Raw genomic sequence first — 27,950 nt, 5'->3', positions numbered from 1 at the left:
GCATTGTGCACTCACAGCCGTGCCAGGCTCAGAGCGTGAAGACGGAGCACAGCGGCTTTATTATTGAATGAAGAACCAGGCCCGCAGCCGCAGTGGGGGCCCCTGGTCCCCCCCCCCCCAGGGAGGTGGAGGGGGCAGCGTGCCAGTCTGATGTTTCTGGGAGAGCAGAGAGGACCTCAGGCGGGCGAGAGGGCCGGCAGCACTTTCCCTGCACACTGGCCAAAGCCAATGCGGTACCCGTCCCCCTGGCAGTGCCCTGCAACAGAGAGAGGACAGGGGGTCAGCCACAGAGCCACCAAGCTCAGGGAACCAACGCCTAGGCAGCCACAGCACCGGTCAGCACACGGCTGGGCCTGGGGCAGAAAGGCACCATCAGGATGACAAATAGGTATATTTGACAGAAAACTACCCTCCCCAGGACCTGGGCAGAGTACCGAGATGGAACTCCAGGCCCATCCTACTGTCAAGGACCCCAGAAACTAGTGCAAGGGTGGAGCGATGGCTCTCCTGAGGTGAAGGAAGAGGCAGAGGTCAACTCTCCCTATGTGAGTCTGAGTTCAAATCCTAATTAGGTCTGCTAATTAGCTTGAGGCCAGGGTTCAAAGCCTGGTTCCTCCACCTACCTGGGTCTCCTGGGAACTCAGTTTCCTCATCTGTGAAATGGATCTATGACAGTACTCACTGAGCAAGACTATTACAAAGATGACGTGAGTTAATACACAGAGAAGTCCCAGAAGTGCCTGGCCCAAGGCAAATGCTCGGTGTCAGCTAGAATTATAAGCTGGGGGCCCAGTGGCAGCTTGTTTAACCTCTGAGCTCAGCTACTCCCTTGTCTACAAATGGGAACAGCAATCCTTTCCTCTCGGGGTGGTGGGGATTTAATGACACACTTGGGTGAAGCCCCAGCATGACACTTCTCCCAGAGCAGATGTTTAACAAATTCAATCAATTCCAGAAAGGCAGACAGCAGGAGGCCCTTGTGCCTGTACCTGAGAAGGATCCGTTCAGCAGGAGCTGTCCAACTAATATGAGTCAGAGTAGGAAAGTCTATGAGGTGCTGGGAGAGCAGTGTGGAGGAGACAGGAGAAGAGACGAGGGAACTTGCTGCTGATGGGAACCCCACCTGAGTGGGGATTTGATGGGTGGGTAGGAGTTTGCCGGGAGGGGGACAATGAAAATGGCGTGCTCAACAGAGGGAATAGCATGAGACCCAAGGCAGCCTTGGGAGATGGGTCAAGGACGTCCCCAAAAAGCCCTCCCAGTGAGCCCGGGCAGAGTCAACCCAGCCATCTGTGGCTCAGCCCCGCTGACCCAGCCTGTCTCCTCCCACCTGCCCCCTCCTGCCTGGCCAGCCGCCTCATTCTCCCTGCGTGGACTACTCTGACTGCTGGCCTTCTCTGGGAAAGTGGCCAAGTGGACCCAACAGTAACACCCCCAAACCTGCCCCTCACCATCCCTGGCATCCCCAAGGACATCCTGGCCACCCCAGCACTGATCCCTAACACTCAGGGTCACCTTTGGTCCAGAGCAACATCCTTGCCTATTTTGTTGCTCGGTTTCATTATTTTTCCATCAGTCACTTTTGAATCTCGATGCTCAGAAGTATTCGTGTCCCCAGGTGGGAAAAAAGTCTATTAAAGCAAAACCTGGCAGAAATGCATCAATCATCTATCAAGACAAGTCACGCCAAGAGGATTTAAGAGCCTTCTTCCTGGAGAGCTGCAAACACTGATGGAGTGTCTTTCTCCTCCCCACCCCCAAAGCTGGGCTCTCTGTCAATAACATGGCTCCTTCCTGCCCTGGGCACAACAGCACCAACCCTCCCAGCAAACGGCACTGTCTCCTTCCTTAAGCACAGATGCACAATGACATCTCGGTAAGAGAGCCAACCACTTCCTCCCCATCTTATAGCTGGAGGGCAGATGCCTGAACAGGGTTTCTGAACCTTAGTGACTAGGGACAGTTTGATCTGGATGGATGATTCTCGAGACAGGCTGTCCTGTGCACTTGGGATGTCTACCAGCATCCCTGGCTGCCCTTCAGAGTCGGCCGAAACTGGCTCCAAATGATGCCAAATGTCCCCCAAAGACCATGGCCCTGAGGATGGAAGTGATGCTCTGCACCCAGAACCGTCTTTCTGGGTCCCCAGGCTGCTGCTCTCCAGGCCAGGGAGGAGAAGCTGGGGGCAGGTGTATGCAGGAAGGGACAAGGGGCCCAGAGAGGCCAGAGAAGTGAGGAAAGTCTACACCCAAGTCAGAGCGTGTCACCGAGACCTGTGCAGAGCAGGAAGGCAGCTCCCCGGCCTCACTGAGTTAGGTTCCATCAACTGTGGACATGGAAGGGAAAAGTGTGCTCATCTCCTCTGGGATGTCAGCCTGGTTGTGCTGGTCTCACTGGCTTTTTCCTGGAAACTGACCCTCTGTCTGGGACTTCCCTGGTGGCCCAGATGGTAAAGAATCCACCTGCAATGCAGGAGACCTGGGTTTGATCCCTGGGTTGAGAAGATCCCTTGGAGAAGGAAATGGCAACCCACTCTAGTATTCTTGCCTGGAGAATCCCATGGACAGAGGAGCCTGGTGGGCTACAGTCCAAGGGGCTGGATATGACTGAGTGACTAAGCACAGCATAGACCCTCTGCCTGCTCCCCACTGCATCCCAATGGGAACGAGTGTCCACAGTGACAGCTCAGTTTTCCAGCCTCCCAAAATGCCCCACCTGCCAAAGTATAATTTTTATTCTTGTTCCTGGGACTTCCATCCACCTATCTCCATTTTCCTCTTCTCTTTTTAAAATTTTTTAAAAATTTTATTTATTTATTTTTGGCTGCACTGGATCTTTGCTGCTGCATGAGGGCTTTCTCTAGTTGTGGGGAGCAGGGGCTACTCTCTAGTTGGGGTGCCAGGGCGTCTCATTGCAGGGGCTTCTCTTTTGTGGAGTACAGAGTACCGAAATTAGAGAGTAGCTCCAGTTCGCAGAAACTAGAGAAAGCTCGTGCACAGCAGCAAAGACCCAGTGCAGTCATTAAAATATATAAATGAATAAAATTTTAGAAATAATATGCGCTTTTTTTTAAAAAAAAAAAAGAAGGGGTCAGGATGCTGGGCCTTCTCAAGAGTGGGTTCTGGAAAAAAACATCAATAATGATGAGGACAGTGATGACAACTGTTGCCAATTTTAAGTGCTCACAAAGTAACGCGTGCCTTGTGAGGCTCTTTAGATGTTATCAAAGGGGTGAAGAATCAGGGTTCTGAAAACAAGCTACCTGGATGGGAAATCTCTTTCCTGACCTACTGGTTGCAAGATCCGAGGCAAGTCATTTACCCACTGCTGGGCCTTTGTTTTCACATCTGTAAAATGGTGTTGCAGTAGTGGTGGAGCATGACCGCAGATGTGCGGGCCCTGAGCCTCCCTGGTTCACCATCAGAACCCCAGCAGGACCCACAGCCCCTGCCCCTGAGGGATTAAACTGGGTTGTCTCATCCTTACAACCATGCTGTGAGACTAGGCACTGTATCCTTAGCTCCATTTTAAAGATGAGGAAACTGAGTCTCAGAAAGATTCAATAACCTGAGGAAGGTCCCAGGGCCACTGGGGATGTGGGAGTCTAACCTAAATCTGTGTGACTCTGACCACGGTGGCGCCTTCCTCTCCAGCAATATTAAATGATAGGCATAACGGCCCCTCAAGGGGTAAGGGTGCCTGAACCTGCTTGGACTGTGCATGCTCATATGCTCAGTCATGTCCAACTCTTTTGTGACCCCATGGACTGTAGTCCTCCAGGCTCCTCTCTCCATGGGGATTCTCCAGGCAAGAATACTGGTGTGGGTTGCCATGCTCTCCTCCAGGGCATCTTCCCAACCAAGGGATCGAACCTGCATCTCTTACATCTCCTGCATTAGCAGGCAGGTTCTTCACTACTAACGCCACCTGGGAAGCCCCTCAGAATGGGCTGCTAGAAATCTTGTCAGTAACTCAGTTAGGTAATAGGCACAGGGTCTCTGCACTGCAAAGTTCAGAATGTGAAACCTGCCATGATTGTATCATGGGAGGAGGGAGACCAAGGAGCTGGACTTCCCTAGTCTTTTCGCTCCAGGAAGACTCTCATTTAAAGTTCGCGGCAGGGACTTCCATGTGGACCAGTGGTTAAGACTTTGTACTTTCACTGCAGGGGACACAGGTTTGAGTCCTGGTCGGGGAACTAAGATTCCACATGCCACACAGCTTGGCTAAAACATTAAAAGTAAATAAAGCCAGTCCCTGGCAGGCAGGGCTGGGGTGAAGGCCAGAACAAGCAGACACAAGAGCCGGGAAGGCCGGAGTGGGGACAGCTGGGACAGATGACTTCCCGGCCAGACGGCGAGGACGGCAAGGAGGAGATGCCGTCCGTGGGCCTGGCGCCCTCCCTCACCTGTCATGATGACTTCATCCCCATCCAGCAGGAACTTCCTGGTCTGGCCGTTCCCCAGCTCTACGGCCTTTGTGCCCCTCCACGACAGCTCCAGCATGCAGCCGAAGGTCTCTGGCTCCTTCACAGCAGGAAGGGGAAGAAGTTGTCATGGGCATTTACATCACAGTATTTACATCATGGTGTTTACATCACGGTATTTACAGCACGGTATTTATAGCACGGTGGGCGGGTCGGATCTGGTGCAGACAGTGGTTAGCAAGGCGAGGGGTAGGAGTGAGGCCTGGGAAGGACCAAGGGACCTCACAGCCCTCAGAGACCCTGCCTTGGTGGGAATCACCCTGGAAATGTCCTCAAACCTGGGCACCCTACATGCCCTGCTCACTTCATTCAGGACTTGGGGGTTGGAGGGATGCTGGACCAACCTGCCCAGGCCCATCCTGCCAGGCCCCTGCCCACTCTGGAGGCTGGGGCTTACCCAGATGCCGTTATGCCTGCCCCCCCTCCCCCGCCCCGCCATTCCTCGCTAGGAAGATCCATCAAAAAGAGCCTAAGGTCTGGACCTTGCAGGAAGTGGCTAGTCCATGCACCAACCAAAGTCATCACCAAAGGTTCATGGTGGGGGCGGTTAGCAGTGGGGCCATCTCATCCTGGAAGGATGTGCTGTGAGGTGGTGACAACCAGATACAACAGTGGCCTCCTGTGTCATTCTTACTCCCCCCCCCCCGCCCCCGCCCAGTAGACAGAGGCAGCCTCTCACCCCTATCCCGATCTCTTCTGCATTTGAAAAAGGAGCCCTTCTGCACCCAGAGATAGATGAAGCTACGAGGTGGACAGGGTCGTAAGATAGGCCTGCTCAGGCTGGACCCCCCTCTCGAGGGAGAACCCTCCAGTCTGTACAGGGAATAGGGATGCTCCATGCAGGCAGCTCCCAGGGGAAGCAATCACATACTCACCGGCCCGCTGATGGTTCCAGAAGCCAAGAGGTCGCCCGGCTGCAGGTTGCAGCCATTGACAGAGTGGTGGGTGAGCTGCTGTAGCATTGTCCAGTACATGTACTGTGGGCGAGGACACAGAGATGGGGACGGACAGGACCGGCTTCTCCCGAGCTGCCCGGAGCAGCCAGCCCCACTCACAGCAGCCCGCCCCGGGCTCTCTCCCAGTCCCAGGAGCAAGGACAAACTGGCCTCCTGCACTTACCCTGTGACCTACCCCAGTTCTCTCCCCGGCCCTTCACCAGCTAGAGCCCCAGCTCCTCAGCTCCTTCTAGCCCGACCCTAACCCACCTTCTCCAAGAAGCACTCCTGGAGTTGCAAACCTCACTGCTCAGACCCTCAGTGTGCAGCATGCTCAGGAGTCCATGATCCCACTTTGTCCTGCAATCACCCCAGAGTCCTAAGTTGACAGGGTCTAGGTCCTTACTGTAGCAGAAGTGTCTCATGAGCAAAGACCTCAGGCCTTGGAATAGACACTGGACAACAGCGCTGAACAACTCAAACAGGACCTCAGAGCAGCCCGAGGGATGAGGGAGCACTGAGGGAGGTCAGGCCTGGTGGGAAGGGACCAAGGACCACGGCCCGCCGAGCATCTCGGGGGCTGCACTCCTGCACCTCAAATCCACAGCTCCTCAGGTCTGCCCCTCCTGAAGCTACACATCCAGGCAAAGGAAACCTCAGAAATGGATTCTTGCACAAAAGGCCCCTCAAGCGGGCCCCCTCATTCCTTCTTAGCAGCCAAAGGAGCCCAGAATACAGTTAAATTAAGAGGGAAACTAGAAGAAACAGGAATACATTGAATCAGAGGATGTTCAAATGGTCAACAAGCATATGACAGCATGCCCAGCTGCATTCATCCTTGTCGTTGTTGTTCAGTCGCTCAGTCATGTCTGATTCTTTGCGACCCCAGGGACTGCAGCACACCAAGGCTTCCCTGTCCTTCACCATCTCCTGGAGTTTGCTCAGACTCATGTGCTTTGAGTCGGTGATGCCATCCAACCATCTCATCCTCTGCCGCTCCCTTCTCCTCCTGCCCTCGGTCTTTCCCAGCATTCATCTTTAGGGAGACGCAAAGTGAAATCACAATCCCCAGAACAGCTGAAATGAAAATGCCAGTGGCTCGCCTGTTGACCAGGATGTGGAGCAGCCGAAATGCTCAGATGCTGCTTGTGGTGAGTGCAAATTGTAACAAGCCCTTTGGAAAAGTGTCTGGAAGGACTCCTCAGCCAAGTATGGATATACACCCTCTATGACCCAGCACTTCTATCCCTGGATATCCAGACATATGCACATTCATGCACCCAGAGACATGGACTAGACTTCACAGTAGCTCTACCAAAAAATGGAAACAACCCACCACATGCTGACCCGTCATCACATCCCAACATGGATGCTTTTCTCCTGGTCCTGCCGGGAAGAAAGGTCTCCCTCAGCTCCAAAAGCAGTCTGCCCAGCCTCAAAGCTTACCTTAAAATTAGACCGGCATATGGTAGCTGCTTGGCTCATTCCTTCTCCTGTTGGGAAGACAAGTAACATTGACAAGAAGACTTAATTCCATTTATCAAGGAGAGGGGAATCCCACCTTGTAAGGGGAACTGTTTTGTGGCTTAGGCTTTCCATTGTCTAATATGACTCTGCCTAAAGAGTCTATGAACCAATAAGCTCAGAGGGTATGGTCTCAGAGCTGGGGGACTTCCACAGAAAAGTCAATACCATCATTATCCCATTTGCCAGATGACAAACTGGACAGATTTAGTAACAGACAGACTCAGTAACATGCCCAAAGTCCCAGAGCTGGTCAGGGACAGAACCAAGACTTGAACTTCAGCTGTAGCCTGCAAAGCTGGGCTCTCTCACTACTGATCCATTGGCCTTTAACTCAGCCCAGCCGAGCAGCCTCAGGGGTCCACCCAGCTGGACACAGCCTCCGATCCCAGGGCAGTACCTTTCAGGGCAACAGAGAGGTTGATGTCGAATGTGTAGGGCTGGTCATGGCAGAGATACGGCAGGGGCTTGGGGTCCTGTGAGGGCAGAGGAACACAGAGGGGCTGGGTTGGCTGGCCGAGCTGGCCAGGCTGGCCCCACAACAGGGCAGCTGGCCAGGAGGACCAGGAAGAAGGGGCGTCCCCTCTTTCCAGGACAGTGGTGTGTCCCTGGACCCGGGGGGTGAGGGTGGCAGAGGGCAGGGTGGTCAACAAAGGGTGCACAGCCCCCTAGTGCTCCTGGACTCAGTGATACAGGCCACTCTGACAGCCAGGCCAGAAGGTCTGTACTTTGTCCAAAAGCAGTGTCTTCCCCAAGAGCCATCTGTGACTCCTTAGTGATCCCTGAGCTAATGTGGGGTGACTTTATTTTCATGATTATGTGTTTCTTTTCATGATTGACTTGGTGGCTAGTGACATGGATAGGGACCTAGAAGTTCCTTTTCTAAATATACTATGTTTTCAAATGGAAGCTGCTTTAAAGAAAAGCATTCAGCCTGCATCCTTTGTAGATGCTTGCATACATTTATATCTAAGACAATTCTGTGGCTATTTTTGTAGTGTATGGATTTACTCATTTTTAGCACTACTTGGGTTGTAACCATAAAATCTCAATATAAAGAACCCTTGTTGTTGTTTAATTGCTAAGTCATGACCAACTCTTTTGCAACCCCATGGACTGTGGCCCACCAGGCTCCTCCGTCCATGGGATTTCCCAGGTAAGAATACTGGAATGGGTTGCCATTTCCTTCTCCAGGGGATCTTCCTAACCCAGGGATCGAACCCACATCTCCTGCATTGGCGGAGAGATTCACCGCTGAGCCACCAGAGAAGCCCAAAGAACCATTGTAGGGATGGGAAAATAAAAAGAAAGAAAAAGAAAAGCATTCAGTAAATCATCATTCAAAAGTGGCAAGAATCCTGAAGGTTGCACTTCAACAGTATTTGGGAAGGACTGGTACATAAGGAGATAGAGCCCAAAGGTCTTCGGTCAGGGTGAGCAGTGCCTGTGAGCAAAGAGCTGGACCAGGGATAAAGCCTGGAGGGGACAAGCCAGGGATGTGACTGCGGGCCAGGCAGTCCTCAGAGAGTAGGACTCACCGAGGAGGGAGGAGAGAAGTCTCAGAGACTGAACATGATGGGGAGGGAGATGGTGGCAGGAGCAGTGGAGGAGGGAGTAGGGGGTCCTGCCAGAGAGCCCAAGGAGCCTCACGAGGAACTGGTCTGCAGGGAAAGACTCCCAGTGTTTCAGTACAGCTCCACGAGAAGACAGCAGGCTGAGACATGTCCAGGGAGCCACATGTGAGGTGGGGACAGAGGCCATGAGTGAGCAAGGTCAGATATTCAGGGGAGCAGGACCGGGATTGGGGGAAGAGCAAGGCTGAGGGCTCAGCCCAGGCTGCCCCCACGTGGAGGATAGAGTCCACTGGAGCATTGCAGGAGACACAGGAGGACTGAGACTGGTCACGTGCTAGGAGCCAGGGGCAGAGTGTCTAGGAACAGTAGGGGGCTGCCAAAAGGTCAAAAGGAGATCAAACCAGTCCATCCTAAAGGAAATCAACCCTGGGAATATTCACTGGAAGGACTGATGCCAAAGCTGAAGCTCCAACACTTTGGCCATCTGATGCAGAGAATTGACTCATTGAAAAAGACCCTGATGCTGGGAAGGATTGAAGGCAGGAGGAGAAGGAGCGACAGAGGATGAGATGGTTGACAGCATCACTGACTCAATGGACATGAGTTTGAGCAAACTCCAGAAGATGATGAAGGACAGGGAAGTCTGGTGTGCTGCAGTCCATGGGGTCACAGAGTCGGACACAACTGAGCGACTGGACAACAGCAAAGAGGTCCATATTGAAGAGGGCACAAGGCCATAGCGTCAGTCAAGGTCAAGTGCACTTTGGTGGAGGTCACTGGGGGTGATGGGATGGAGGCAGCAGCAGACTGTGACAGCCTGAGGAGTGAGGACCAAGATCGGGAGTCCGGCCAGGACATGGTACAGGGACCAGGACACCCTGTGGTCTGACTCCACACTGCAGTCTGCCAGTTGGCCTCCAGGGGGCGCCAAACAGAACACAGCTTGGCGACCCGGGAGGTTGTGCAATGTGGTGATACTGGAAGGGACCCCTTCTCCTGCCAGCTAGCCAGTTTCTGTGGATTCAGAGGATTCTAAAGGTTACAAAACTCCATGTTTTTTCCCAGAACTGTGCAAGGAACAGGGAAAACGCAAGGCAGAATGACTGGCACCATGCTTGCCTAGAGGTCCCTGCAGTCAAGACCTCCAGCATGTGGGCTGGGGACACAGAGCTCACCCTCCAGACCCTCTCCAAGCTGGATGGCAGAGATGGGAGGCAGAGGGGCCCGCGTGTGGGACTTCTCCCGGAGGGCATCTTACCTGATCCGGGTTGGGCAGAGCAAAGGGCATGAGGGCATCCATGGGCACCACCCATGGAGAGATGGTGGTTCCAAAACTCTTCCCGAGGAACGGCCCGAGGGGGACGTACTCCCATTTCTGGATGTCTCGAGCTACAGGAGAAGGGACAAGCAGGGCTGACAGAAGCTGACAGGGCCACCAGCCAAGTCTCCCCTCTCCCCTTGACGAAGGAGCAAACGCTCAGCTCAGCCTTGCCCCACCCCTGGGGCTCCAACCCCAACAAACTGGTTGCCCCAGGACCAAGGACAGAGGTCCTCTGAGGTCACCGTGGCAGGCTGCAGCCAAGAGCGAGATGACCAAAGGGCAGGAAAAAGAAAAGTACTCTTTCAGTACCAGGAGGGAGAGAGACATATTTGTCACAAGAGAGGAATTCAAGGCCAAGAAGAGTCTGCAAACAAATCTTGTTACTTCCTCAAAAATTTAGCACCCCAGGCCCAAAATTCTGTGGTTTATCCATTGTTTACAAATTTCTTATTTGTTTGTAAAAAGGTATAAAAGCTGCCTGCTTTGTTCACTTCCTTAATTCTCTTCTGTGCACTCCTGTATTTACAAATTATACTTGCTTTTCTGCTGTTTAAATCAAAGGGGGGAGCAGGCAGGATATTTCCCCATGAAGGGTCTGGAATCTCAACCTCATAGTTTCTGGGATACCTGGCACCAGTTTCCCCCTACATAAGGCAGAGGGGTTGAGACGAACTCAGAAATGGAGCTGTTTGGTTTGAAATCTTAGCTCAGCAACCAGCTGAAATCACTCTGTGCCTCATTCCTCACTCCTGTAAAATGGGAATAGTAATATTATCATTGGGCTTCCCAGGTGGCACTAGTGGTAAAGAACCTGCCTGCTAATGCAGCAGACATAGGAGACGTAGATTCAATCCCTGGGTTGGGAAGATCCCCTGGAGAAGGGCACGGCAACCCATTCCAGTATTCTTGCCTGGAGAATCCCATGGAGGAGCCTGGCAGGCTACAGTCCACCGGGTCTCAAGAGTCGGACATGACTTAGAGACTAAACAACAACAGTATTATCAGTGCCCAGTTGGGATCTGGCAGGAGAGTCCACAGGAGGAGTTCAGCCCTGGGGCCTGGCACAAAATTGCTCAAACATATTAGCCATGTCCCTCTGTTTGACTTACAAGAACAATGGAGCTCAGAGAGGTAAAGTGACTGGCCAAGAGCTCAGAGCTGAGATGTCTGTTGGATACCCAAGCTTGTGCTCTCAACCACTGACCACCTGCTGCCTCTGACCACACCAGACCCGGGAGACTACCCTGGCTTCTGCAAAAAGCGTCCCAAACACCCAGCCTTCCCCCAGACCCAAGAGTGCACAGGATGCTCAATACCAGGATGCCCGACTCCCCATAATTACCACTCCAGTCGTTCATAAGGACCATTCCAAAAATATGCTCGTGGGCCTTGGAAATGGGGATTGGCTCTCCGAGTTTGTTCCCAGGGCCTACAAAGAAAGCCTGACATGGGAAAGCTGATGAGAATCCGGCTCTGACCTGCTGCCCTAGGGCACTTGCCTGGAAGGCAAAGGTCAGGCATTTCCAAACCCTGGCTGATACCTGGACTGCTCCGTACAAATCCACCCTATTTCTACATCATGAGCTGTACCTGAGTTGACAGACAGCCACCCTGGGGCCATGGTGAGCAGCAGCGGGCCAGTGCCCATCCCAGACCCCTGCACACCGTCCCTGATCACCACGGCAGCCCTCTTCACCTCCTTCAGCCCACACCTCTGCCCTTTCCCAAACTGCATTTTCAGATCTGACAGCTACACAAGGCTTGTGAAAAGTGAAAATACCAGGGTTTGTATTCACGTCATAAAAAATCAGAAGGCTGACTCCATGATGTGGCAAAGAGAGCCCGTGGGGGAATACTCCACCCCCTAACCATCATACAATTTCAAGTGGATGAGAGATCTAAATTTTTGCAGAGTAAGGTTCTAACAAGTACTAGAAAAAAAACACGCCCCAAATCTTCAAATTCTTCGGGCGGGGAGAGTCTAAGATGACATAAAAGGAAATGCTATAAAGGAAGTGATTGATGTGTTTGACTTTATAAAACTGTAACATTTCTGCATAAAGAAAGACAACAAATAAAATCAAAATGATACCACACTGGGAGAACATATTTGCAATGTATTACAGTGAAGGGTTAATTTCTATTAAATACAAAAGTGTATTAGTCGCTCAGTCGTTTCCGACCCTGCGACCCCACAGTCTATAGCCCATCAGGCTCCCTTGTCCATGGGGTTCTACAGGTAAGAATAGTGAAATGGATAACCATTCCCTTCTCCGAGGGATCTTCCCAACCCAGGGATCGAACCCACATCTCTTATACCTCCTGCACTAGCAGGCGGGTTCTTGTCCATCTGAGCCACCGGGGAAGCCCTTAAATACAAAACAGACTTTCAAATTAATAAGAGAGCACTGTGCAGAAAACTGGCAGAGAGTAGCCAAGAATATCTGTGAAAGGAAAGCATCGTTAACACAACAGGAAAAAAGAGAGTGTCTAGACATCACTGGGGGAAAATGTTGGGGAAATAACTACTAGAAGTGCACAGAATCAAATATGACGTTTGCAAGACCCAAGTCCATTATATTCGTTCTGTGATGGTGTTTAAACATTGCACATTTTTCATCAAGATTATAAAAAGAAAGGTGCCATCTTATAGAGAATTTCACCACCATCGTCAAGATGATCTGTGCTCCCTACCCACCCATACACCATTTCTTCACACTCTTGACTTTCCATTTACCTTCTGCCCACCCCCTGACAGGAACCAACATAGGTAAAGCATCTGCCTGCAAAGTCCTCCATACTCCCAGAGAGAAGACCCTGGTCCCATTTAAACTGGGGCTCTGTGCCCTGCTCTGGGGCATCTGGCTTGGGGAGACCTTCTCTTAGGGGCCATGTGGCAGCCTCACAAAGGCAGTGAGAGGCAGAGGGCTGGCTCGGCACACCCTCCTGGGACTAGTGACTATTTGTCTCCCCTGGATGGAATCCAAAGATATCACCAGGCAGGACCGGAAATACAGGGAGATCCAGCCTGCCTCCAATCAACCTAGATGCTCACAGTCCAGCCAGGGGACCCCAAAGTGCATACCAGGGGACCCGCACCAGGAGCCACTCCGAGGACCACCTAAACCTGAGACTCAAATTTTCTGCCACCCTGTGTGTGTCTTCAGGTGACCCCTCAAAACCTCTCCAATTACTGATTTGGAGGTTACAAATGAACTGTCAGTGAACTTAAACATACAGAATCAGTGAGTAATGAGGCTGGACGGTACTTCCGATGGCCAGGTGGGGACCCAGAACTGCCATCAACATGGTTGAGATGAGGGAATGGGCTATTGTCCAGGGCGGCCACTGGGAGAGCCCTCCTGCCCTAGTGTGTATACAGACCCCACGCCAGTAAAACACCGAGACAGGGCTTACCATCTCCAACTCGAAGTCCAGGAGTTTGCAGGCACCATAAACGGGAGGCTTAGCTGGAATAACAGGAGAGAGAGAGGTTAGTGGGTGCCAGGCGTGTGGGGACAAGGAGCGGAGCCTGAAGGCCTGGACACTGGGGGCACTTACAGTCGTCGGGTCGCATCTGCCCCAGGGGCCTGCGGATCGGGGTGCCAGACACCACCACGGAGGACGCGCGCCCGTGGTAGCCCACCGGCAGGTGCAGCCTGAGGAAGGAAGGCGAGAGGAAGCCTTGATGCTGTTACATGTACAGATGAAATTTCAAAGTGTTTTCAGATGAAACAAAAGGGAGTCAACATATACATACATGAGCTTCCCTGGTGGCTCAGATGGTAAAGAATGTGGGTGATCTGGGAAGATCCCCTAGATCCCCTGGAGAAGGGAATGACTACCTGCTCCAGTATTCTTGCCTGGAGAATCCCTTGGACAGAGCAGCTTGGTGGGCTACGGTCCACAGGGTCACAGTGAGTCTGACACAGCTGAAGCAACTTAGCACGCAGGCACATATATAAAATAGATAAGTAATAAGGACCTAGGGCTTCCCAGGTGGCACAGTGGTAAAGAATACATCTGCCAATGCAGGAGATGCAAGAGATGCAGGTTCAATCCCTGGGTTGGAGCAGAAAATGGCAACCCACTCCAGTATTCTTGCCTGAGAAATCCCATGGGCAGAGGAGCCTGGTGGGCTACAGTCCATGGGGTGGCAAAGAGTCGGACATGACTGAGTGACTAAATTTCAAAATGCTTTCAAAATAAAAATGAAAGTGAGTCAACACATACATGGTTCAAATATCGAAAAGAACTCCCAAATGTCCAGAAACAAATAAATGGATGAGCAAGAATGTGGTCTCGATAGACAATGGAATATTTTCTGTTGTTGTTATTCAGTCTGTCAGGCTTCCCTGTCCTTCACCATCTCCTGGATTTTGTTCAGACTCATGTCCATTGAGTCAATGATGCCATTCAACTATCTCATCCTCTGTCATCCCCTTCTCCTGCCTTCAATCTTTCTCAGCATCAGGGTCTTTTCCAACGAGTCAGGTCTTCGCCTCAGGCAGCCATTGCTCAATATTAAAAAGAAAGGATTTCCTTGGTGGTCCAGGTGGTTAAGAAACTGCCTGACAATGCAGGAGACACAGGTTCAATCCCTCCTCCAGGAAGACACCACATGCCAGATACCAGATACCATGGGGCAACTAAGCCCATGCGCCCTAAGAGCCTGTGCTCCATAAGAAGAAGCCACCGCAATGAGAAACCTGTATGTATGTAGGTATATGTATGTGTGTATGTGTGTATATGTATGAGTGTGCATGTATGTGTGTGAGGCCAAATAATAGCCCCTCCAAAGATATCCATGTCCAGCACAGGGAATTCTGCTCAGTGTTATGTGACAACCTGGATGAGAGGGGAGTTTGGGAAAGAATGGATACATGTGTATGTATGGCTGAGTCCCTTCACTGTCCACCTGAAACCATCACACCATTGTGAGTCAACTATACTCCAACACAAAAAGTTAAAAAAAAAAAATCCAGGTCTTAACCTCTGAAAGCTGTGAATATCACCTTCTATAGTAAAAGAGACTTGCAGATGTGAAGTCAATGATCATGATATTATGGAGATTACTCTGAATTATCAGGTGGTCCCTACATGTAACCATGTGTGTGCATGTGTGTGTGTGTGTGACTGCTCAGTCATGAGCAGTAACTCTTTGCAACCCTTTGGACTACAGCCCGTCAGGCTCCTCTGTCCAGGGGATTTCCCAGGCAAGAATACTGGAGTGGGTTGCCATTTCCTACTCTAGGGGATCTTCCCAGCCCAGGGATTGAACCTGAGTCTCTCATGTCCCCTGCATTGGCAGGTGGGTTCTTTACCACTGAGCCACCTGGAAGGATCCTTATAAAGGGAAGAAGGTCAAAGGAGGAATTAGCACTGTTGCAGATGGAGCCTAGAGGCTGCAGTCATCTGAGGAAGGGGTCCCAAGCTAAGCAGTGCAAGCAGCCTCTGGAAGCCAGAATAGTCAAGGAAATGGATTCTTCCTCTAGAGCTTCCCAGAGGAACCAGCATTAGAATTCACCAATAGAACTGTAATTCACAGCTTACAAATCAAAGGAGCTGGAAGGATGTTGGTGACTCAGTATCTAATTTCAACCCATGTTGTCTAGATCAAAAGTCTCAAGGGACTGCCCCACGATTCCACAGCAGGTCCAGGGCTGAGTCGAGAGGAGAACCAGAAGCTGGGGGTCGCTGTTTCCAGGTATAGTGATGTCATGGCCCTTGTGGGCTTTCTTCCCTGGTTCCTTTAAACTGAGAGGACCTGGAAGCTCCCAGAACCACATGCTGCTGGACACAGAAATACATACTTGGAGCTCAGCCACACCAGGGTGCGGGACATACCAGTTTGGCATCAACGCATTCTCCTTGCCCCTGAACATGACCCCGACATTGGTGGCATGATGCCGAGAGGAATAGAAGTCCGTGTAGTCGCCTGCAGGGGAAAGGACGGAGATGCTATCAGCGACCTGGATGCTGAAGGATGGGGAAGGGCCGCTTCCAAGGGTCAGGGTTGGGCAGTTGAGCCAGGAAGACTAGCCAGCAGGCGCTGGAGGCACATGCCCGGCAACACTGGCACATCCAAAAGCTATTTACACCACTGAAAATTTGTTTTGAGAACTCCCAAGTGAAAAATCAGAAACAAATTAGGGGATTTCCCTGGAGGTCCAGTGGTTAAGACTTCGAGCTTCCCACTGCAGGGGCACAGGTTCGATCCCTGGTCCGTGAACTAAAATCCTATATGCCGCACTTCATGGCCTAATAATAATAAATAAATAAAGGGTATCAAAAATAGTTCCAAGTTAATAATAAAAAATAAGTTCTTAAATTTGTAAAGATAATAATAAAAATAAAAGTGATTTCCTGAAACAAACAATGAAATTTGTGAATGAATAGCTGATACCCCTCCCACCCACCAACTCCGATTACCAGGCCTTTGTTCAAGCTGTGACTACCCCTGGGTGGACTGGCATCTTCCTTGTGTCTGTGTGTCCAGACCCTGGCAGCTCAGTTTAGGCCCCACCCCCTAGACCATGAAGCCACACCCACTCTCCCTAGCTGGACCGCCCCTCCTCCAAGTCCACTCAGCATCCAAGCCAGCACTTCTTCTGGCCGGAGGGCTCCATGTCCCACTTGTGCCCTGGTCCTGAGTGTGTAGGTCTTATCCCTCTGCAAAACTGAAGCCATTTCAGAGCAGCCCCGCCCAGGCCTCATTTTGTCTGGGCTACAGTCTATTGGAGCCGCTGGGCTACAGTCTATTGGAGCCGCAAAGAGTCGGACATGACTGAGCAACTAACACACACATAGTGCCAAGAACAAGGTCTCAGTGGGGCCTGATGATGAAGACTGGAACAGACTAGGTGGATTGCATGCTATAGGCACAGGTTCCCATAAGACAGGGAACTGCTCAAATATGCAGAAATAGTTTGCCTGTTTATCCTCCACAACCTCTCTTCCAAAAAAAATATATTACTAGTAGGTAAATAAAAAGTTGGACAGAGCCAGTACCAACAGCCTAGACTAGAAAAGGCAGTGGTGAAGGATGCGTGCTTAGTGTCTGCTCAGTCACTCAGTTGTGTCTGACTCCTTTACAACCCCATGGACTGTAGCCCGCCAGGCTCCTCTGTCCATGGGATTTTCCAGGAAAGAATATTGGAGTGGGTTGTCATTTCCTCCTCCAGGAGATCTTCCTGACCCAGGGATCGATCCCAGGTCTCCTGAGTCTCCTGCATTGCAGGCGGATCCTTTATACTGACCCACCTGATGAAGGATGAGAAGAGAGAAAAGTCTACGAGGGTCCGTTAGAGCAGGGGCATCCTGAGCTTTCATGGCTGCTTTCCATCTTCAGTCCCAAAGCCCAGACAGAACAGCTGACATATTTGTTAGAAACATAAATCCATAACAAGAAGGCACCACTGGCCAACTGGAAATCATAAGGGATTCCTGAAAGCCAAGCAGTGAGCCAAAATCCAGCAGGCCCCCAGGAGAGCATGGGAAGGCAGAGGGAGGGGCTGAAGAGAGTGCAGGGGATTGAGTCCCTGCTGGCCATCCCCATCTTTACCCAGCTTCACCCAAGCAGCCAATAGCAGGAGACTGTGCCTGGGCTAAGGGGTGGGTCCGGGGAGCTGAGGTAATGCCTCCAGAGACTACTGCACTAGGCAGAAGCAGGGCAGTCTCCCCACAACCATGAAACAAAACCAGAGCTCCCCATCAGAAGTAGACCATGCCCCTTTCCTTGGGGCTGGTTATAGGAAAAGCTGCATTCACCAGCACCTTACAGAGGAGAGTTTCCTACACAAATAAAGATAAGCACAAGGGACTTCCCTGGTGGTCCAGTGGTTAAGAATTTGCCTTCCAATGCAGAGGATGTGGGTTCAATCCCTGGTCAAAGAACTAAGATCTCACATGCTACAGGGCAACTAAGCCTGCATGTTGCAAAGACCCAGTGCAACCCCAAAAAAGATGAGTATAAAAAAACCCAGAATCACCAAACATCCAGAAGAATCCTCACCATGAGAGAGATACTAATTCAACTCACAAAAGAAATGAAAGAGAGGAAGCAGGATTAATAGAGACGCCAGAAGGAGACTGAAAAAGAAGCATCCTTTAGGGGACCTCCCTGGTGGTCCAGTGGTTAAGACTCCATGCTTCCAATGCAGGGGGCGCAGGTTTGATCCCTGGCCATGGAACTAAGATTCCATATGCCTTATGGCGGGGCAGGAAAAAAAAAAAAGAAGAAGAATCCTTTAATATAGCTAATAAAAAAGGATGTTGCATCCATAAATCAAGAAGGGGTCTTTGGGGGACTTCCCTGGCAGTCCAGTGGTTAAGACTCTGTGCTTCCAATGCAGGGGGTGTACTGGGTGCTGGTTCAAACCCTAGCCAGGGAACTAAGATCCCACATGTGTAGCCAAAAAAATAATAAAAAGAATTTTTTAAAGAAGAGGTCTTTGGGGGAAAAAAATAATCTGGGATCTTAAAAATGAAAAGTGGCTGGATTGTGCCCACCTCAGAGTCAGGGAGGGGGTCCTGGGCTCCTGCCTGTCCTCCTCCCTCCTTGGGGAAGCCTGGCTGGGTTCCTGTCATTTGTTGCTGGACATGTGGAACCCTCTTGCATGATGGAAAGCATGTAAGACATAGAAAATCACTTACAGAGAAACAAAACTCCACGTTATAGCTCTTCTCTTAGTAACAGAAACATGGAAACAAGTGTCTTTTATTTCATAAAATCATAGGTCTCAGGGCCAGAAGGAACCTGCTTTAAAACGATGCCTTCAGGTAGATCATTCTATTGTCATTTCATAGATGAGCAAGGCCCACACAGTAGACAACATGCCCAAACCTACCTGTGAATTCTGATTCTGCTGTTTCTTGGCTATGTGTGGCCTTGAGAAAGTCCCTTTGATGCTTTAGAATTCAGTTTCTCCATTGGGAGTAATAATGCCAATCACAGGCATAAAAATGCAGTAAAGGAAATAATACGTCTATATAATGTGTCTTATCCCAGTGCTTGGCACAACGCTGTTCTTGCTGTGCTGTCACATCCAACTCTTTGCAGCCCCATGGACTACAGCGCACCAGGCTCCTCTGTCCATGAGATTCTCCAGGCAAGAAGACTGGAGTGGGTTGCCATTTCCTTCTCCAGGGGATCTTCCCAACCCAGGCAGAGTCTTTACCACTGAGCCATCAGGGAAGCCCATGCCTGGCACACAGCAGGCCCCAAATAAAATCCCTTCCCTTACCCCACTGGGGGTCACTGCTGCCATGGTTATTCCACTTTCAATTTCTCCTTTGAGAGAATCCAGGCAGACTCAAAGACTGAATCTTTTTTTAAATCATAATCTTTCCAAAAAATTATAAAAAACTTGTGTGAGACACACTATAAAGTGTAGTAGAAGTGTATGTTGCTCTAGCATTTACTTGAGAACAACACGCTGCTAAATTTTGCAATAAGACCTGCCCAGGTAGGAGCCCAGGGTAGAACCAGCACACTATTTCAGAGCATTCCTGCCAAAGAAAATTAACAGCTTCTACTTCCTTGTTTGTTTTCAGTATCTATACACAAAGTCCATTTCATGGTCACTTAAAAAGGATTGGAAAAGATGGTGTCCAGGCCAGGCTATAAGACAGTGACAGAGGAAGAACCCCAGCCACTCACCCACTCACCCCACACCCCAGCCGGTGGTGCTTGCAGCCCAGTTGAGTGGGCAGGACCTCCTGTTCCAAAAAGCTAAAAATAATATGGGGGACAATGTCATGTACTGGATACCAGTGATACACTTAAAAATCATGCAGATGGTAAATGTTGTGTAATGTGTATTTTATCACAATTTTTAAAACATTTTTAAAAGACCTCCTAGACTACAAAACTGAGTGGTTTGTTTCATGTGTGTGTGTGCCACATGGCATGTGAGATTCTAGTTCCCTGACCAGGGATCGAACCCGTGCCCCCTGCATTGGAAGCATCGAGTCTAAAGCACTGAAAGACCTGGGAAGTCTCTGATTTTCATTTAATAAAAGAATACATGTTATGAAAAAATAATATGAGGGAAAGAATAATGAGGGGGAATACCAGCTGAGAGAGACACAGTAGACCTGCATATTGTGTAATGTTATTTATATGAAATCACTTGGTGAGGTAAAACTGGGGACAGGCCATGGTTGCCTGGAGTGAGAGCAGGGACTGACTACAGACGCTTTGTGCTGACTGAGTGTTTTCCAATGTGATGGTGGGAGTGACTACACGGCGGTATATATTGTCTAAAACTCATTAAACTGCACACTGACAATGGGAGAACTGTGGGCTGTGTAAATCATACCTCAGGAAAGCTGCTGCAAAGGTGGAGCATTTAGAAAGAAGTCAAAGGGAAGAACCAAGAGAAAGGACATGAAGGGGGAATGGGAGGAGAAGCGGGGAGCCCGGGGGTGATGATTAGAAGGGAAACGATTCCATTCTCACTATACTTGGGTTTGAGCTATGAGCTTCTGAGCACAACATCCCAACTGCCTTTCATCCTCAAACCCTTAGATGAGGGGCAATAAATATACTGAACCTGTGTGTGCCTGTCTTCTGGAAGATTATCCTCAAGGCAGGCCTTGGGGTGCTGCTCCAGGACGTGGCCCATAGAAACAGGGGCAGAGGCAGAAGTCACATCTTCCCAGAAGCACTGGCAGGACCAACTGGCCTCTCAGCGCCCAGGAGCCCAGGCTGACTCAGCAGGCAGGCGCCGCCCCGCCCACCTCCCCCTCCACCTGGGCTGGTGGACAAGCAGGAAGGGCTCAGCCTGCCTGATCGTAACTCTCTGCTTTGGGCCAAGAGGGTTTGGACAACTGCAACTTTATGTGTGTGTGTGTGCGTGTGTAGGAATTCTCCAGAATGGCTCAATGGGTAAAGAATCTGCCTGCAGTGCAGGAGATGCGGGTTTGATCACTGGGTCAGGAAGATCCCCTGGAAGAGGAATTGGTAACCCACTCCAGTATTCTGGCCTGGAGAATTCCACAGACAGAGGAGCCTGGGGGGCTACAACCCAAGGGTCGCAAAGAGTCGGACATGACTAAGTATCAGCAGCAGCAGCAGCATCATATATATCTATATATAATTTATTTGGCTGTGTCTGGTCTTACGGCTTGTGGGACCTAGTTCCCTGATCAGGGATGGAACCTGGGCCCCCTGCATTGGGAGTGTGGAGTCCTAGCCACTGGACCCCCAGGAAAGTCCTTGGACAACTGCAACTTTCAGAGTGAAACTCCAATCAGACATCCAACCCACGGCTCAACCTGGGGCCCTCCAGGACCCTCCAGCCTCTCTCCTCAAAGCTGCTGACTCGTGGACTGCGCTCTGGGCACCCCCACCACAGCCCTCTGGGAAAGGAAGTGAGTTCCTGCACACACAGGGAGCCAGGGAGCCAGCTACAAATCTAAGCAGTGAGCAACTACCCTCGGCGAAAGTGCTGGCCTTTAGAGACGCCTGGGTCAAGGCTGGGCCTGGGTCCCTGATGGGGAGGCATTGACAGCCCCAGAGCCCCTTCTCTGTGACCTTCCCCACAGGAAGCAGGGACAGGGCCCTGGGCAGGCAGCTGCTCCACGCACATCCTGTTAAAGAGACTAGACTCACCTATGGCGGCTGGAAGATACATCGTAGCGGAAGCCTGGGATGTGAACGCACTGAAACACCAAAGAAGGGGCTTCAGGGTCAAGCATGCAGCAAAGCGGGGTCCCTGCTCTGATCATCCACAGGCTCAGCCTGGATCATCCCCCACATCCTGCTCATGATCTGCGGTGAGCACTTCCAGGCAGGCCTGGTGCCTCACCAGGATGGACGTCCACCCACTAAAGGCAAGGTGCCTCCCTCCTGCTTCTATGTTCCACTCTAGGAAATGAACCAAATTACCCCTAGTTTGGAGACCAGACAAGCACACGAATGATGCTGATGAGGAATAGTTGAGTGAAAAGGTGGGGGGGCTGGCATGGGAGGGGTGCCAGACATGGCCTGGACACCCCAGTCCAGCAAGAGAGGTAATCCCCACTGGCCCAGAGCCCTCCAACCAAAATGTACCCCAGATGAGGCCAAAGCAGCCGGGCCATGACTCAGAATGTCCCTGATGACCACACTGTCCCCCTCTGCCCAGGCAGACCTCCTCGTCCCTGCCCACCAAGGTCCACGGACTCCTCACCGCTGCCGAAGCTCCACGTCATCTCTGAGCCTGGCTTGGCTGGCAGACAGCAGGTTCTGTAAGAATGCTCTCGCCTCCTTCCAGGCAGCCTGACCCAGGCCCATGAAGCTGTTGAGAGTTGGCTAGGACCAAGATGGGGAGGAAGAAAAGGAGATCACCTGTGGGAAAGCCCCTTCCACTACCCCTCCTGTTGACAGGAGCCAGCCTAGCAGGTCTCTGGGGCCCCTGTCACTTATCTCCAGTTCATTCAAACCCTCAGGACTGTAGTTCTTAGTTCCATCATTTGTTCATCAAGTGGAGGAGATGTGTCATTGCTCCTATTGGGTTTTCATCCCCACATGGCCTTATAGGCAATTGGCCAAGCCCAAGAGCTGCCTTCTGGGATGGCTGCCCTTTTAAGCTTGGCCCAGCCTGCAATGAAAATGGCTCGTTCCTCCAGCGGAGGCCTTCAGTCTGCAGGGGTCTTGCACCAACCCCCTTCACATGAGCTAAGAAAAGGTTTCTGAGCCACTGAGGTGCGGCCTAAAAAGCACTTGTGGATTTTCAAGGCCAGAGTTCCAGTCCTGGCTCCAATCCTTGCAGCCATGTGACCTGGGAGAATTGTGTCTTGTTTCAAATTAGACCCTCATCAAATCTAATGAGGATGCCATTCCTATGCCAGAGGGTCATTGTGAGCATTGAATGAGAGGTATGTGTAAAACTCCTGATGCATAGGGAGGTACTCAATAAATATCACCTTCCTTCCGTGGAAGGAGAGGATGCACATCAAAGCACTTAGACAGGGACTTCCCTGGTGTTCCAGTGGCTAAGATTCTGCACTTCCAGTGCAGGGGGACTGAGTGTGATCCCTGGTCAGAGAACTAGATCCCACATGCTGCCAAGACTCTACATGAAGCAGCAAAGATACCCCGTGCTGCAACTAAGACCTGTGCAAATAAGTAAATAAATATTTTTTTTTAAAAAAAGCATTTGACCATTCACAGGGGAGTACATTCACATCCATTGCCCATGTACGTGTCCTTCAGGCTGACTTCTAAAGTGGTGGCAACAAAGAGGGCACTTGGGGCCAGCTGTCCATTCCTCCTAGGCTGTATTTAAACCTAGAGAGTGGAGCTCCTGGCTTCCTCCCTCAGAGGGCCCAGCACCAGCCTGGAACAAGCAGAGACTCAAGTGTCTTAAAATGAGGAAATTAACCAGTTGTTGGAGAGCTTCATGTCAGAGACAACTGGGGAGGGCCCAGGCCTGTGGAGAGACTGACAGTCATCTCACCTCAGAACTCACCCTACAGGTTACCAAGGCTGTCTCCTGCCAGCCTGTCTGTCTCATAACAACCTCAAACTTATCCAAGGAGTCTACCTGCAATGCAGGAGACCCAGGTTTGATCCCTGGGCCAGTAAGATCCCGTGGAGGAGGGCATGGCAACCAACTCCAGTATTCTTGCTTGGAGAATCCCATGGACAAAGGAGCCTGGCTAGCTATAGTCTATGGGATCGAAAAGAGTTGGATACAACTGAATGATTGACTATCCAAGGAAAATCCCTGAGATCTCAAGGCACCACCGCTGTCGGAAATGCAAGGCAGGGACTTCTCTGGTGGTCCAAGACTGCGCACTCCCAATACAGGGGGCCTGGATTCGATCTCTGGTCAGGGAACTAGATCCCCATTATGCAACAAAGATCCTGCCTGCCACAACTAAGACCTGGCACAGCTAAATAGATTTTTAAAAAGAAAAGAAATGGAAGGTAAAGAGCATTTTCTTTTTTGTTGTTGTTTGTTTTGTTTTTTGAAGAGCATTTCCTTAGTGGCATTTGCAACAAATGGCCACTGAGATCCAGGGCAAGCCACATCCCAATGTTCTACCTTATCGAAGACATCCTGGTGTCCGGAGAGGATCGGCCCAGTGAAGAGGTGCTTGATGACACTGAGGTCCAGGATCTGGTCCCCAATGGCCACACCAATCCTTGGTCTTGGCTGGAAGGAAGATGGCATGGTCAGCACTGGGAGCAGTTGGCCGGGCAGGGCTCACTTACCCAGCAAGTCTGTCTATCTAAGAGCCCAAGGGCCCTGCTTTATAGATGGCCCTCTGTGGAGAGGAAGGGCTTCCCAGGTGGCTCAGTGGGTAAAGAATCTGCTTGCAATGTAGCAGATGCAGAAGATTCAGGTTCTATTGCCGGGTCAGGAAGATCCCCTGGAGGAGGGCATGGCAACCCACTCCAGTATTCTTGCCTGGAGAATCCCATGAACAGAGAAGCCTGGGGGGCTCAATGCATGGGGCTGCAAAGAGTCCAACACAACTGAAACAACTATGCATGCATGTACACTGTGGAGAGGGGCTGAGGAATCGGATCCTTAGCACCATACCCCAGCTGCTTTTGCCTCTCAGAGGGCTGAAATTGATCCTGTCATCTCTGTCTGGGCAAAGCCTGGCACCATCTCTGCCTTGAGGACACAAAGAGGAAAGAATCTGTTTCCTGCATAATCCAAGCCCCTTATCCAGGCAAAGTCCTCAGCAAAGTTTCTCAGGTGTCACTTAAATGCCTCTGGTGACAGAGAGCTCACCACCTCACCAGGCAACTGGATTATATCTTAGGTTAAACCTAGGCCTTCTCTTGGGGGCAATTCCTCTGCACAGCAGAGCAGAGAGTGTCACAGGCACAGAGGAGGGTCAGGGGCTTGGGTTAATGTACTCTGTTATGGCTCAGTCAGAGCAGAGTTCAGGTCATGAGGGGGCAGGAAGCCAGACTGTTCAGAATATTCAAGGGAAGTTCCTTTCTGCACCATTAGAGCCTTTAAGCCTGAGTGTGAAGATGTCTCAAGTATTTGTCAAAGCCTGGCCTTTGTTCCCAAGGTGCTGAACTTGGTTTATCAATGAGGAATCCAAGAGGGACTTCCCTGGTGGTCCAATGGTTAAGAATCTACCTTGCAATGCAGGGGGCACAGGTTCAATCCCTAGACAGGGAACTAGGATCCCTCGTGCCATGGAGCATCTAAGCCCACAAGCCACAAATACTGAGCCCACATGCCAGTGTGCAGCAACTAAAGATCTTGAATGACACAATGAAGATCCTACGAGCCACAACTAAGATCTGACACAGCCAAATAAATAAATAGAAAGTATTTGACTCTTGGTAAAGCTTTAAAAAAACAAACAAACAAAGAAGGAACCTGAGAGCATGTCTGAAGACTCAATCAGCTGGGCTTGTCCTGAGTTGACCTTCCAGTTCTCCTGAACTACCAGCTTTGCCATCTCAGGTCCAGTGAGTTTAAGAGGTAGGGCTACCAACTGGCTTTATCTCCACTGGCTGCTTATTCTGGGGGACTAAGAGAAGATGGTTACCTCTCCACGCACATCAGCCCCTGGGACAGGTGTAGACCAGAGCCACACCCTCACCCGGCCCTGAGGCCCCAGGCCACCCGGGAGGAGGCTGCCTGGAGAACCAAGTGCCTCATTTCCAGCTCCACTGCTAGCTCCCTGGGCCTCAGGCTCCCTGGACAATGAGCTGGGCCACCTGGACCCCTGGGGGATGCTCGCTAAGGGGATGTGCAGGTGGACCCTTGAGCCATTTCTCTGACCCTGGCGCCCACAATCTGCTGGAGGAAGAAGGGAGCTGAGGCCACTAGCAGCAGCCAAGACCTAATCATAATCATAAGCTTGCTTCCTCAACTGCAAGTAAAGGTGAGAAGCAGCTTGTGTGTTCCAACCCTCACCTAGGACTCGAGATAGCAAGTCCCTCCATTAATTGTTGGGACTTCTCTTTTTTTATGGCAGTATACTTGCTCTATGATTTTGTTTAGCTTCTGCTATACAGCAAAGTGAATCAGCCATATGTACATATATCCCCATCCCACCCCTCTAAGTCATCACAGAGCACCAAGCTGAGCTTCCTATGCTATACAACAGCTTTCCACTAGTAGTGTACATATGTCAAGAATACTGGAGTGGGTTGCCATTTCCTTCTCCAGGGGATATTCCCAACCAAGGGATCAAACCCACGCCTCTTACATCTCCTGCATTGGTTGGCAGGTTCTTTACCACTAGTGCCACCTGGGAACCCTTGTTCACTACTGTTCCACCCAAATGATGCACGGCTGGTATCTGGCATGGAGGAGAGGGAGGACTCTGCCTTGGCGACCAGACCAGTCTGGAGAGATGGTCACCACCTCTGGAATGTCCAGCGCCTGCAGCCAGAGCTTCGACACAGCCAGTTCCACTTGAAGGGCCTCAGCCTTTTGGAATGCCAAGGGAGCCAACTCACAACCCACAGCATTCTTTTTAGAAGGCAGTGAACCTCTGTACAGTGGCTGTCCTTGCACAGTCTAATATGAAAACAGCTGGGGCATGGAGTCTGCAAGCTACTGGCCACACTCTAAGGAGCATTCATTCTAGAGTTCTGGGATAGCAAGTCAGAGCACGCCCCCTGCCTCTTGCAAACGCTTCTGCCTAAGCGATTTATCCTCCAGATTTGCCCCCTGAGGAAAAGTGCGGACCCTTGGCTGAGAGCAGAATGTTAGAGGAGTGCAGGGGGTGGGGGGAGGAGGGGCGGCGCTGGCCAGTAGAGTGTGCTTGGCCAACACAGGTTAAGGTTTAACATGCCTCTGGCCCTTCAGGGGATTGTTAACCTTTGGCATCCTTGCGACATCTGGTCAGGCTTGGCAGTTGTGAAACCACACGCTGACTCCTAGATCCAAGCATTTGCTGCACATGGGGACAAGGATCAGTCATGGGGGCAGGAAACCACTTTCCAGAAGGTGCTAACTGCCACAAGCTCCATTTAGCAGACGGTTCCTGAACACTGCTGGGCACAAGCAGGTTTGGGAGTTCAAGGCTTCTCAGAGATAATCAGGAGCTTACCATGAAAGTTGGGAGCAGAAAGCTAAGCCAAAAATGCCATGAATGAATCCAAGGGAATCTGCTTTCCCCACCCACAGAACTTCTTATATGTTTGTTGATAAACCCCACAGCTTTCAAGATTTCTTTCTGCCCATCAGACTACACTTACTAAGTGAAATTTCATTTCCCTACCCCCAAAGGGCTTCTGATCAGCAAGGGAATGCCAGGGAGCTCAAGAAGCTGAAAGAAGGCCAGTTGGAGGTAAAGAAATTAACTTCTAGGATCCCAGGCCTCTGATGTGAATGAACTCATCCCTTTGAGTTACTAAGTATACCGGGTCAATGAATATTTCTAAGGCGAGGGGCTAACATGGAGGATGAACAACCGGCCATAATGTGGTGTCTCCAGCGAAGGAAAGAGCGAAATGACTTCGGAGTAGGCAGTATGACTGCGCTTCAACTTCTCTGTAATAATAATATTTAATATAACTTGCTCTGCTTGCCTGAGAGGGAGAGCCATGCTTCGTTTCATTTTGCATTTAATTTTCGTGCAAATGTGCAGAAACAGGCTGACGGTTTCAACAACTCACATCTGGAAAGCTACCAGGAGGGATCTGAACCAACAGCAGGAGGGATCCTAACCAACCTTCACCCTCGGCGAGCAGCCCCAGCCTCCAGCCCCCTCCCAAGGCACTCCCAGAAGGGGAGGCACCGCTCATGGGGCCCCAACGACCCCGGGGGTCTTCGCGAGGGGCGACGAGCAGGGAAATGACGGGCCCCACATTCAGCTCGGTCGGGTGCCGGCAAGAGGGGGCAAGCTGGACTGAGGCCAGGGGCGGGGCAGGAGGGTGGGGGTCCCGGGCGGAGGGTACTCCCTCCCTCCCCGCGCCCGGAAGCGCGCGCTGCAGCTCACGTTGCCTCTGGTGGAGAAGACGCCGTAGGGCAGGTTGTGAATGGGGAAGTCAGAATCCTCGGCCACCGGGACGAAAGACATGCTGGCGAGCACGGAACAGGGAGGCAGGGTGCGCGCGGCCTGCGGGACAGGACTCGCAGAGATGGGCAGGCTGGGCCACGCCCCCTGCGGATTCCGCCCCCTCAGACCCC

General features: G+C 51.2%; 1 protein-coding gene across 2 annotated transcripts; it reads right to left on the bottom strand.

Annotated features, from left to right (window-relative positions):
* Position 1: 1 nt before the first annotated feature.
* On the bottom strand, positions 2-27,950 carry FAH (fumarylacetoacetate hydrolase). 2 transcript variants are annotated; one of them, XM_043922167.1, is made up of 14 exons: positions 27,760-27,945; positions 23,877-23,987; positions 22,017-22,138; positions 21,458-21,507; positions 15,688-15,778; positions 13,402-13,499; positions 13,258-13,310; positions 11,183-11,282; positions 9,778-9,908; positions 7,346-7,421; positions 6,868-6,914; positions 5,362-5,463; positions 4,409-4,526; positions 2-256 (listed from the first exon to the last, which is right to left on the bottom strand). In XM_043922167.1, exons 1-14 carry the CDS (start codon positions 27,838-27,840, stop codon positions 177-179), a joined length of 1,260 nt encoding a protein of 419 aa, XP_043778102.1. In that variant the 5' UTR covers positions 27,841-27,945; the 3' UTR covers positions 2-176. The 2 variants fall into 2 exon arrangements, with proteins under 2 accessions (XP_043778102.1, XP_043778101.1); XM_043922166.1 differs by lacking the exon at positions 4,409-4,526 and having other exon boundaries at positions 27,760-27,950.

Source organism: Cervus elaphus, chromosome 13, assembly GCF_910594005.1.
Source record: "Cervus elaphus chromosome 13, mCerEla1.1, whole genome shotgun sequence".
NCBI classification, from domain to species: Eukaryota; Metazoa; Chordata; class Mammalia; order Artiodactyla; family Cervidae; genus Cervus; species Cervus elaphus.
The sequence above is the reverse complement of the archived record's forward strand: the minus strand, read 5'-3'. Positions and strand labels throughout refer to the sequence as shown.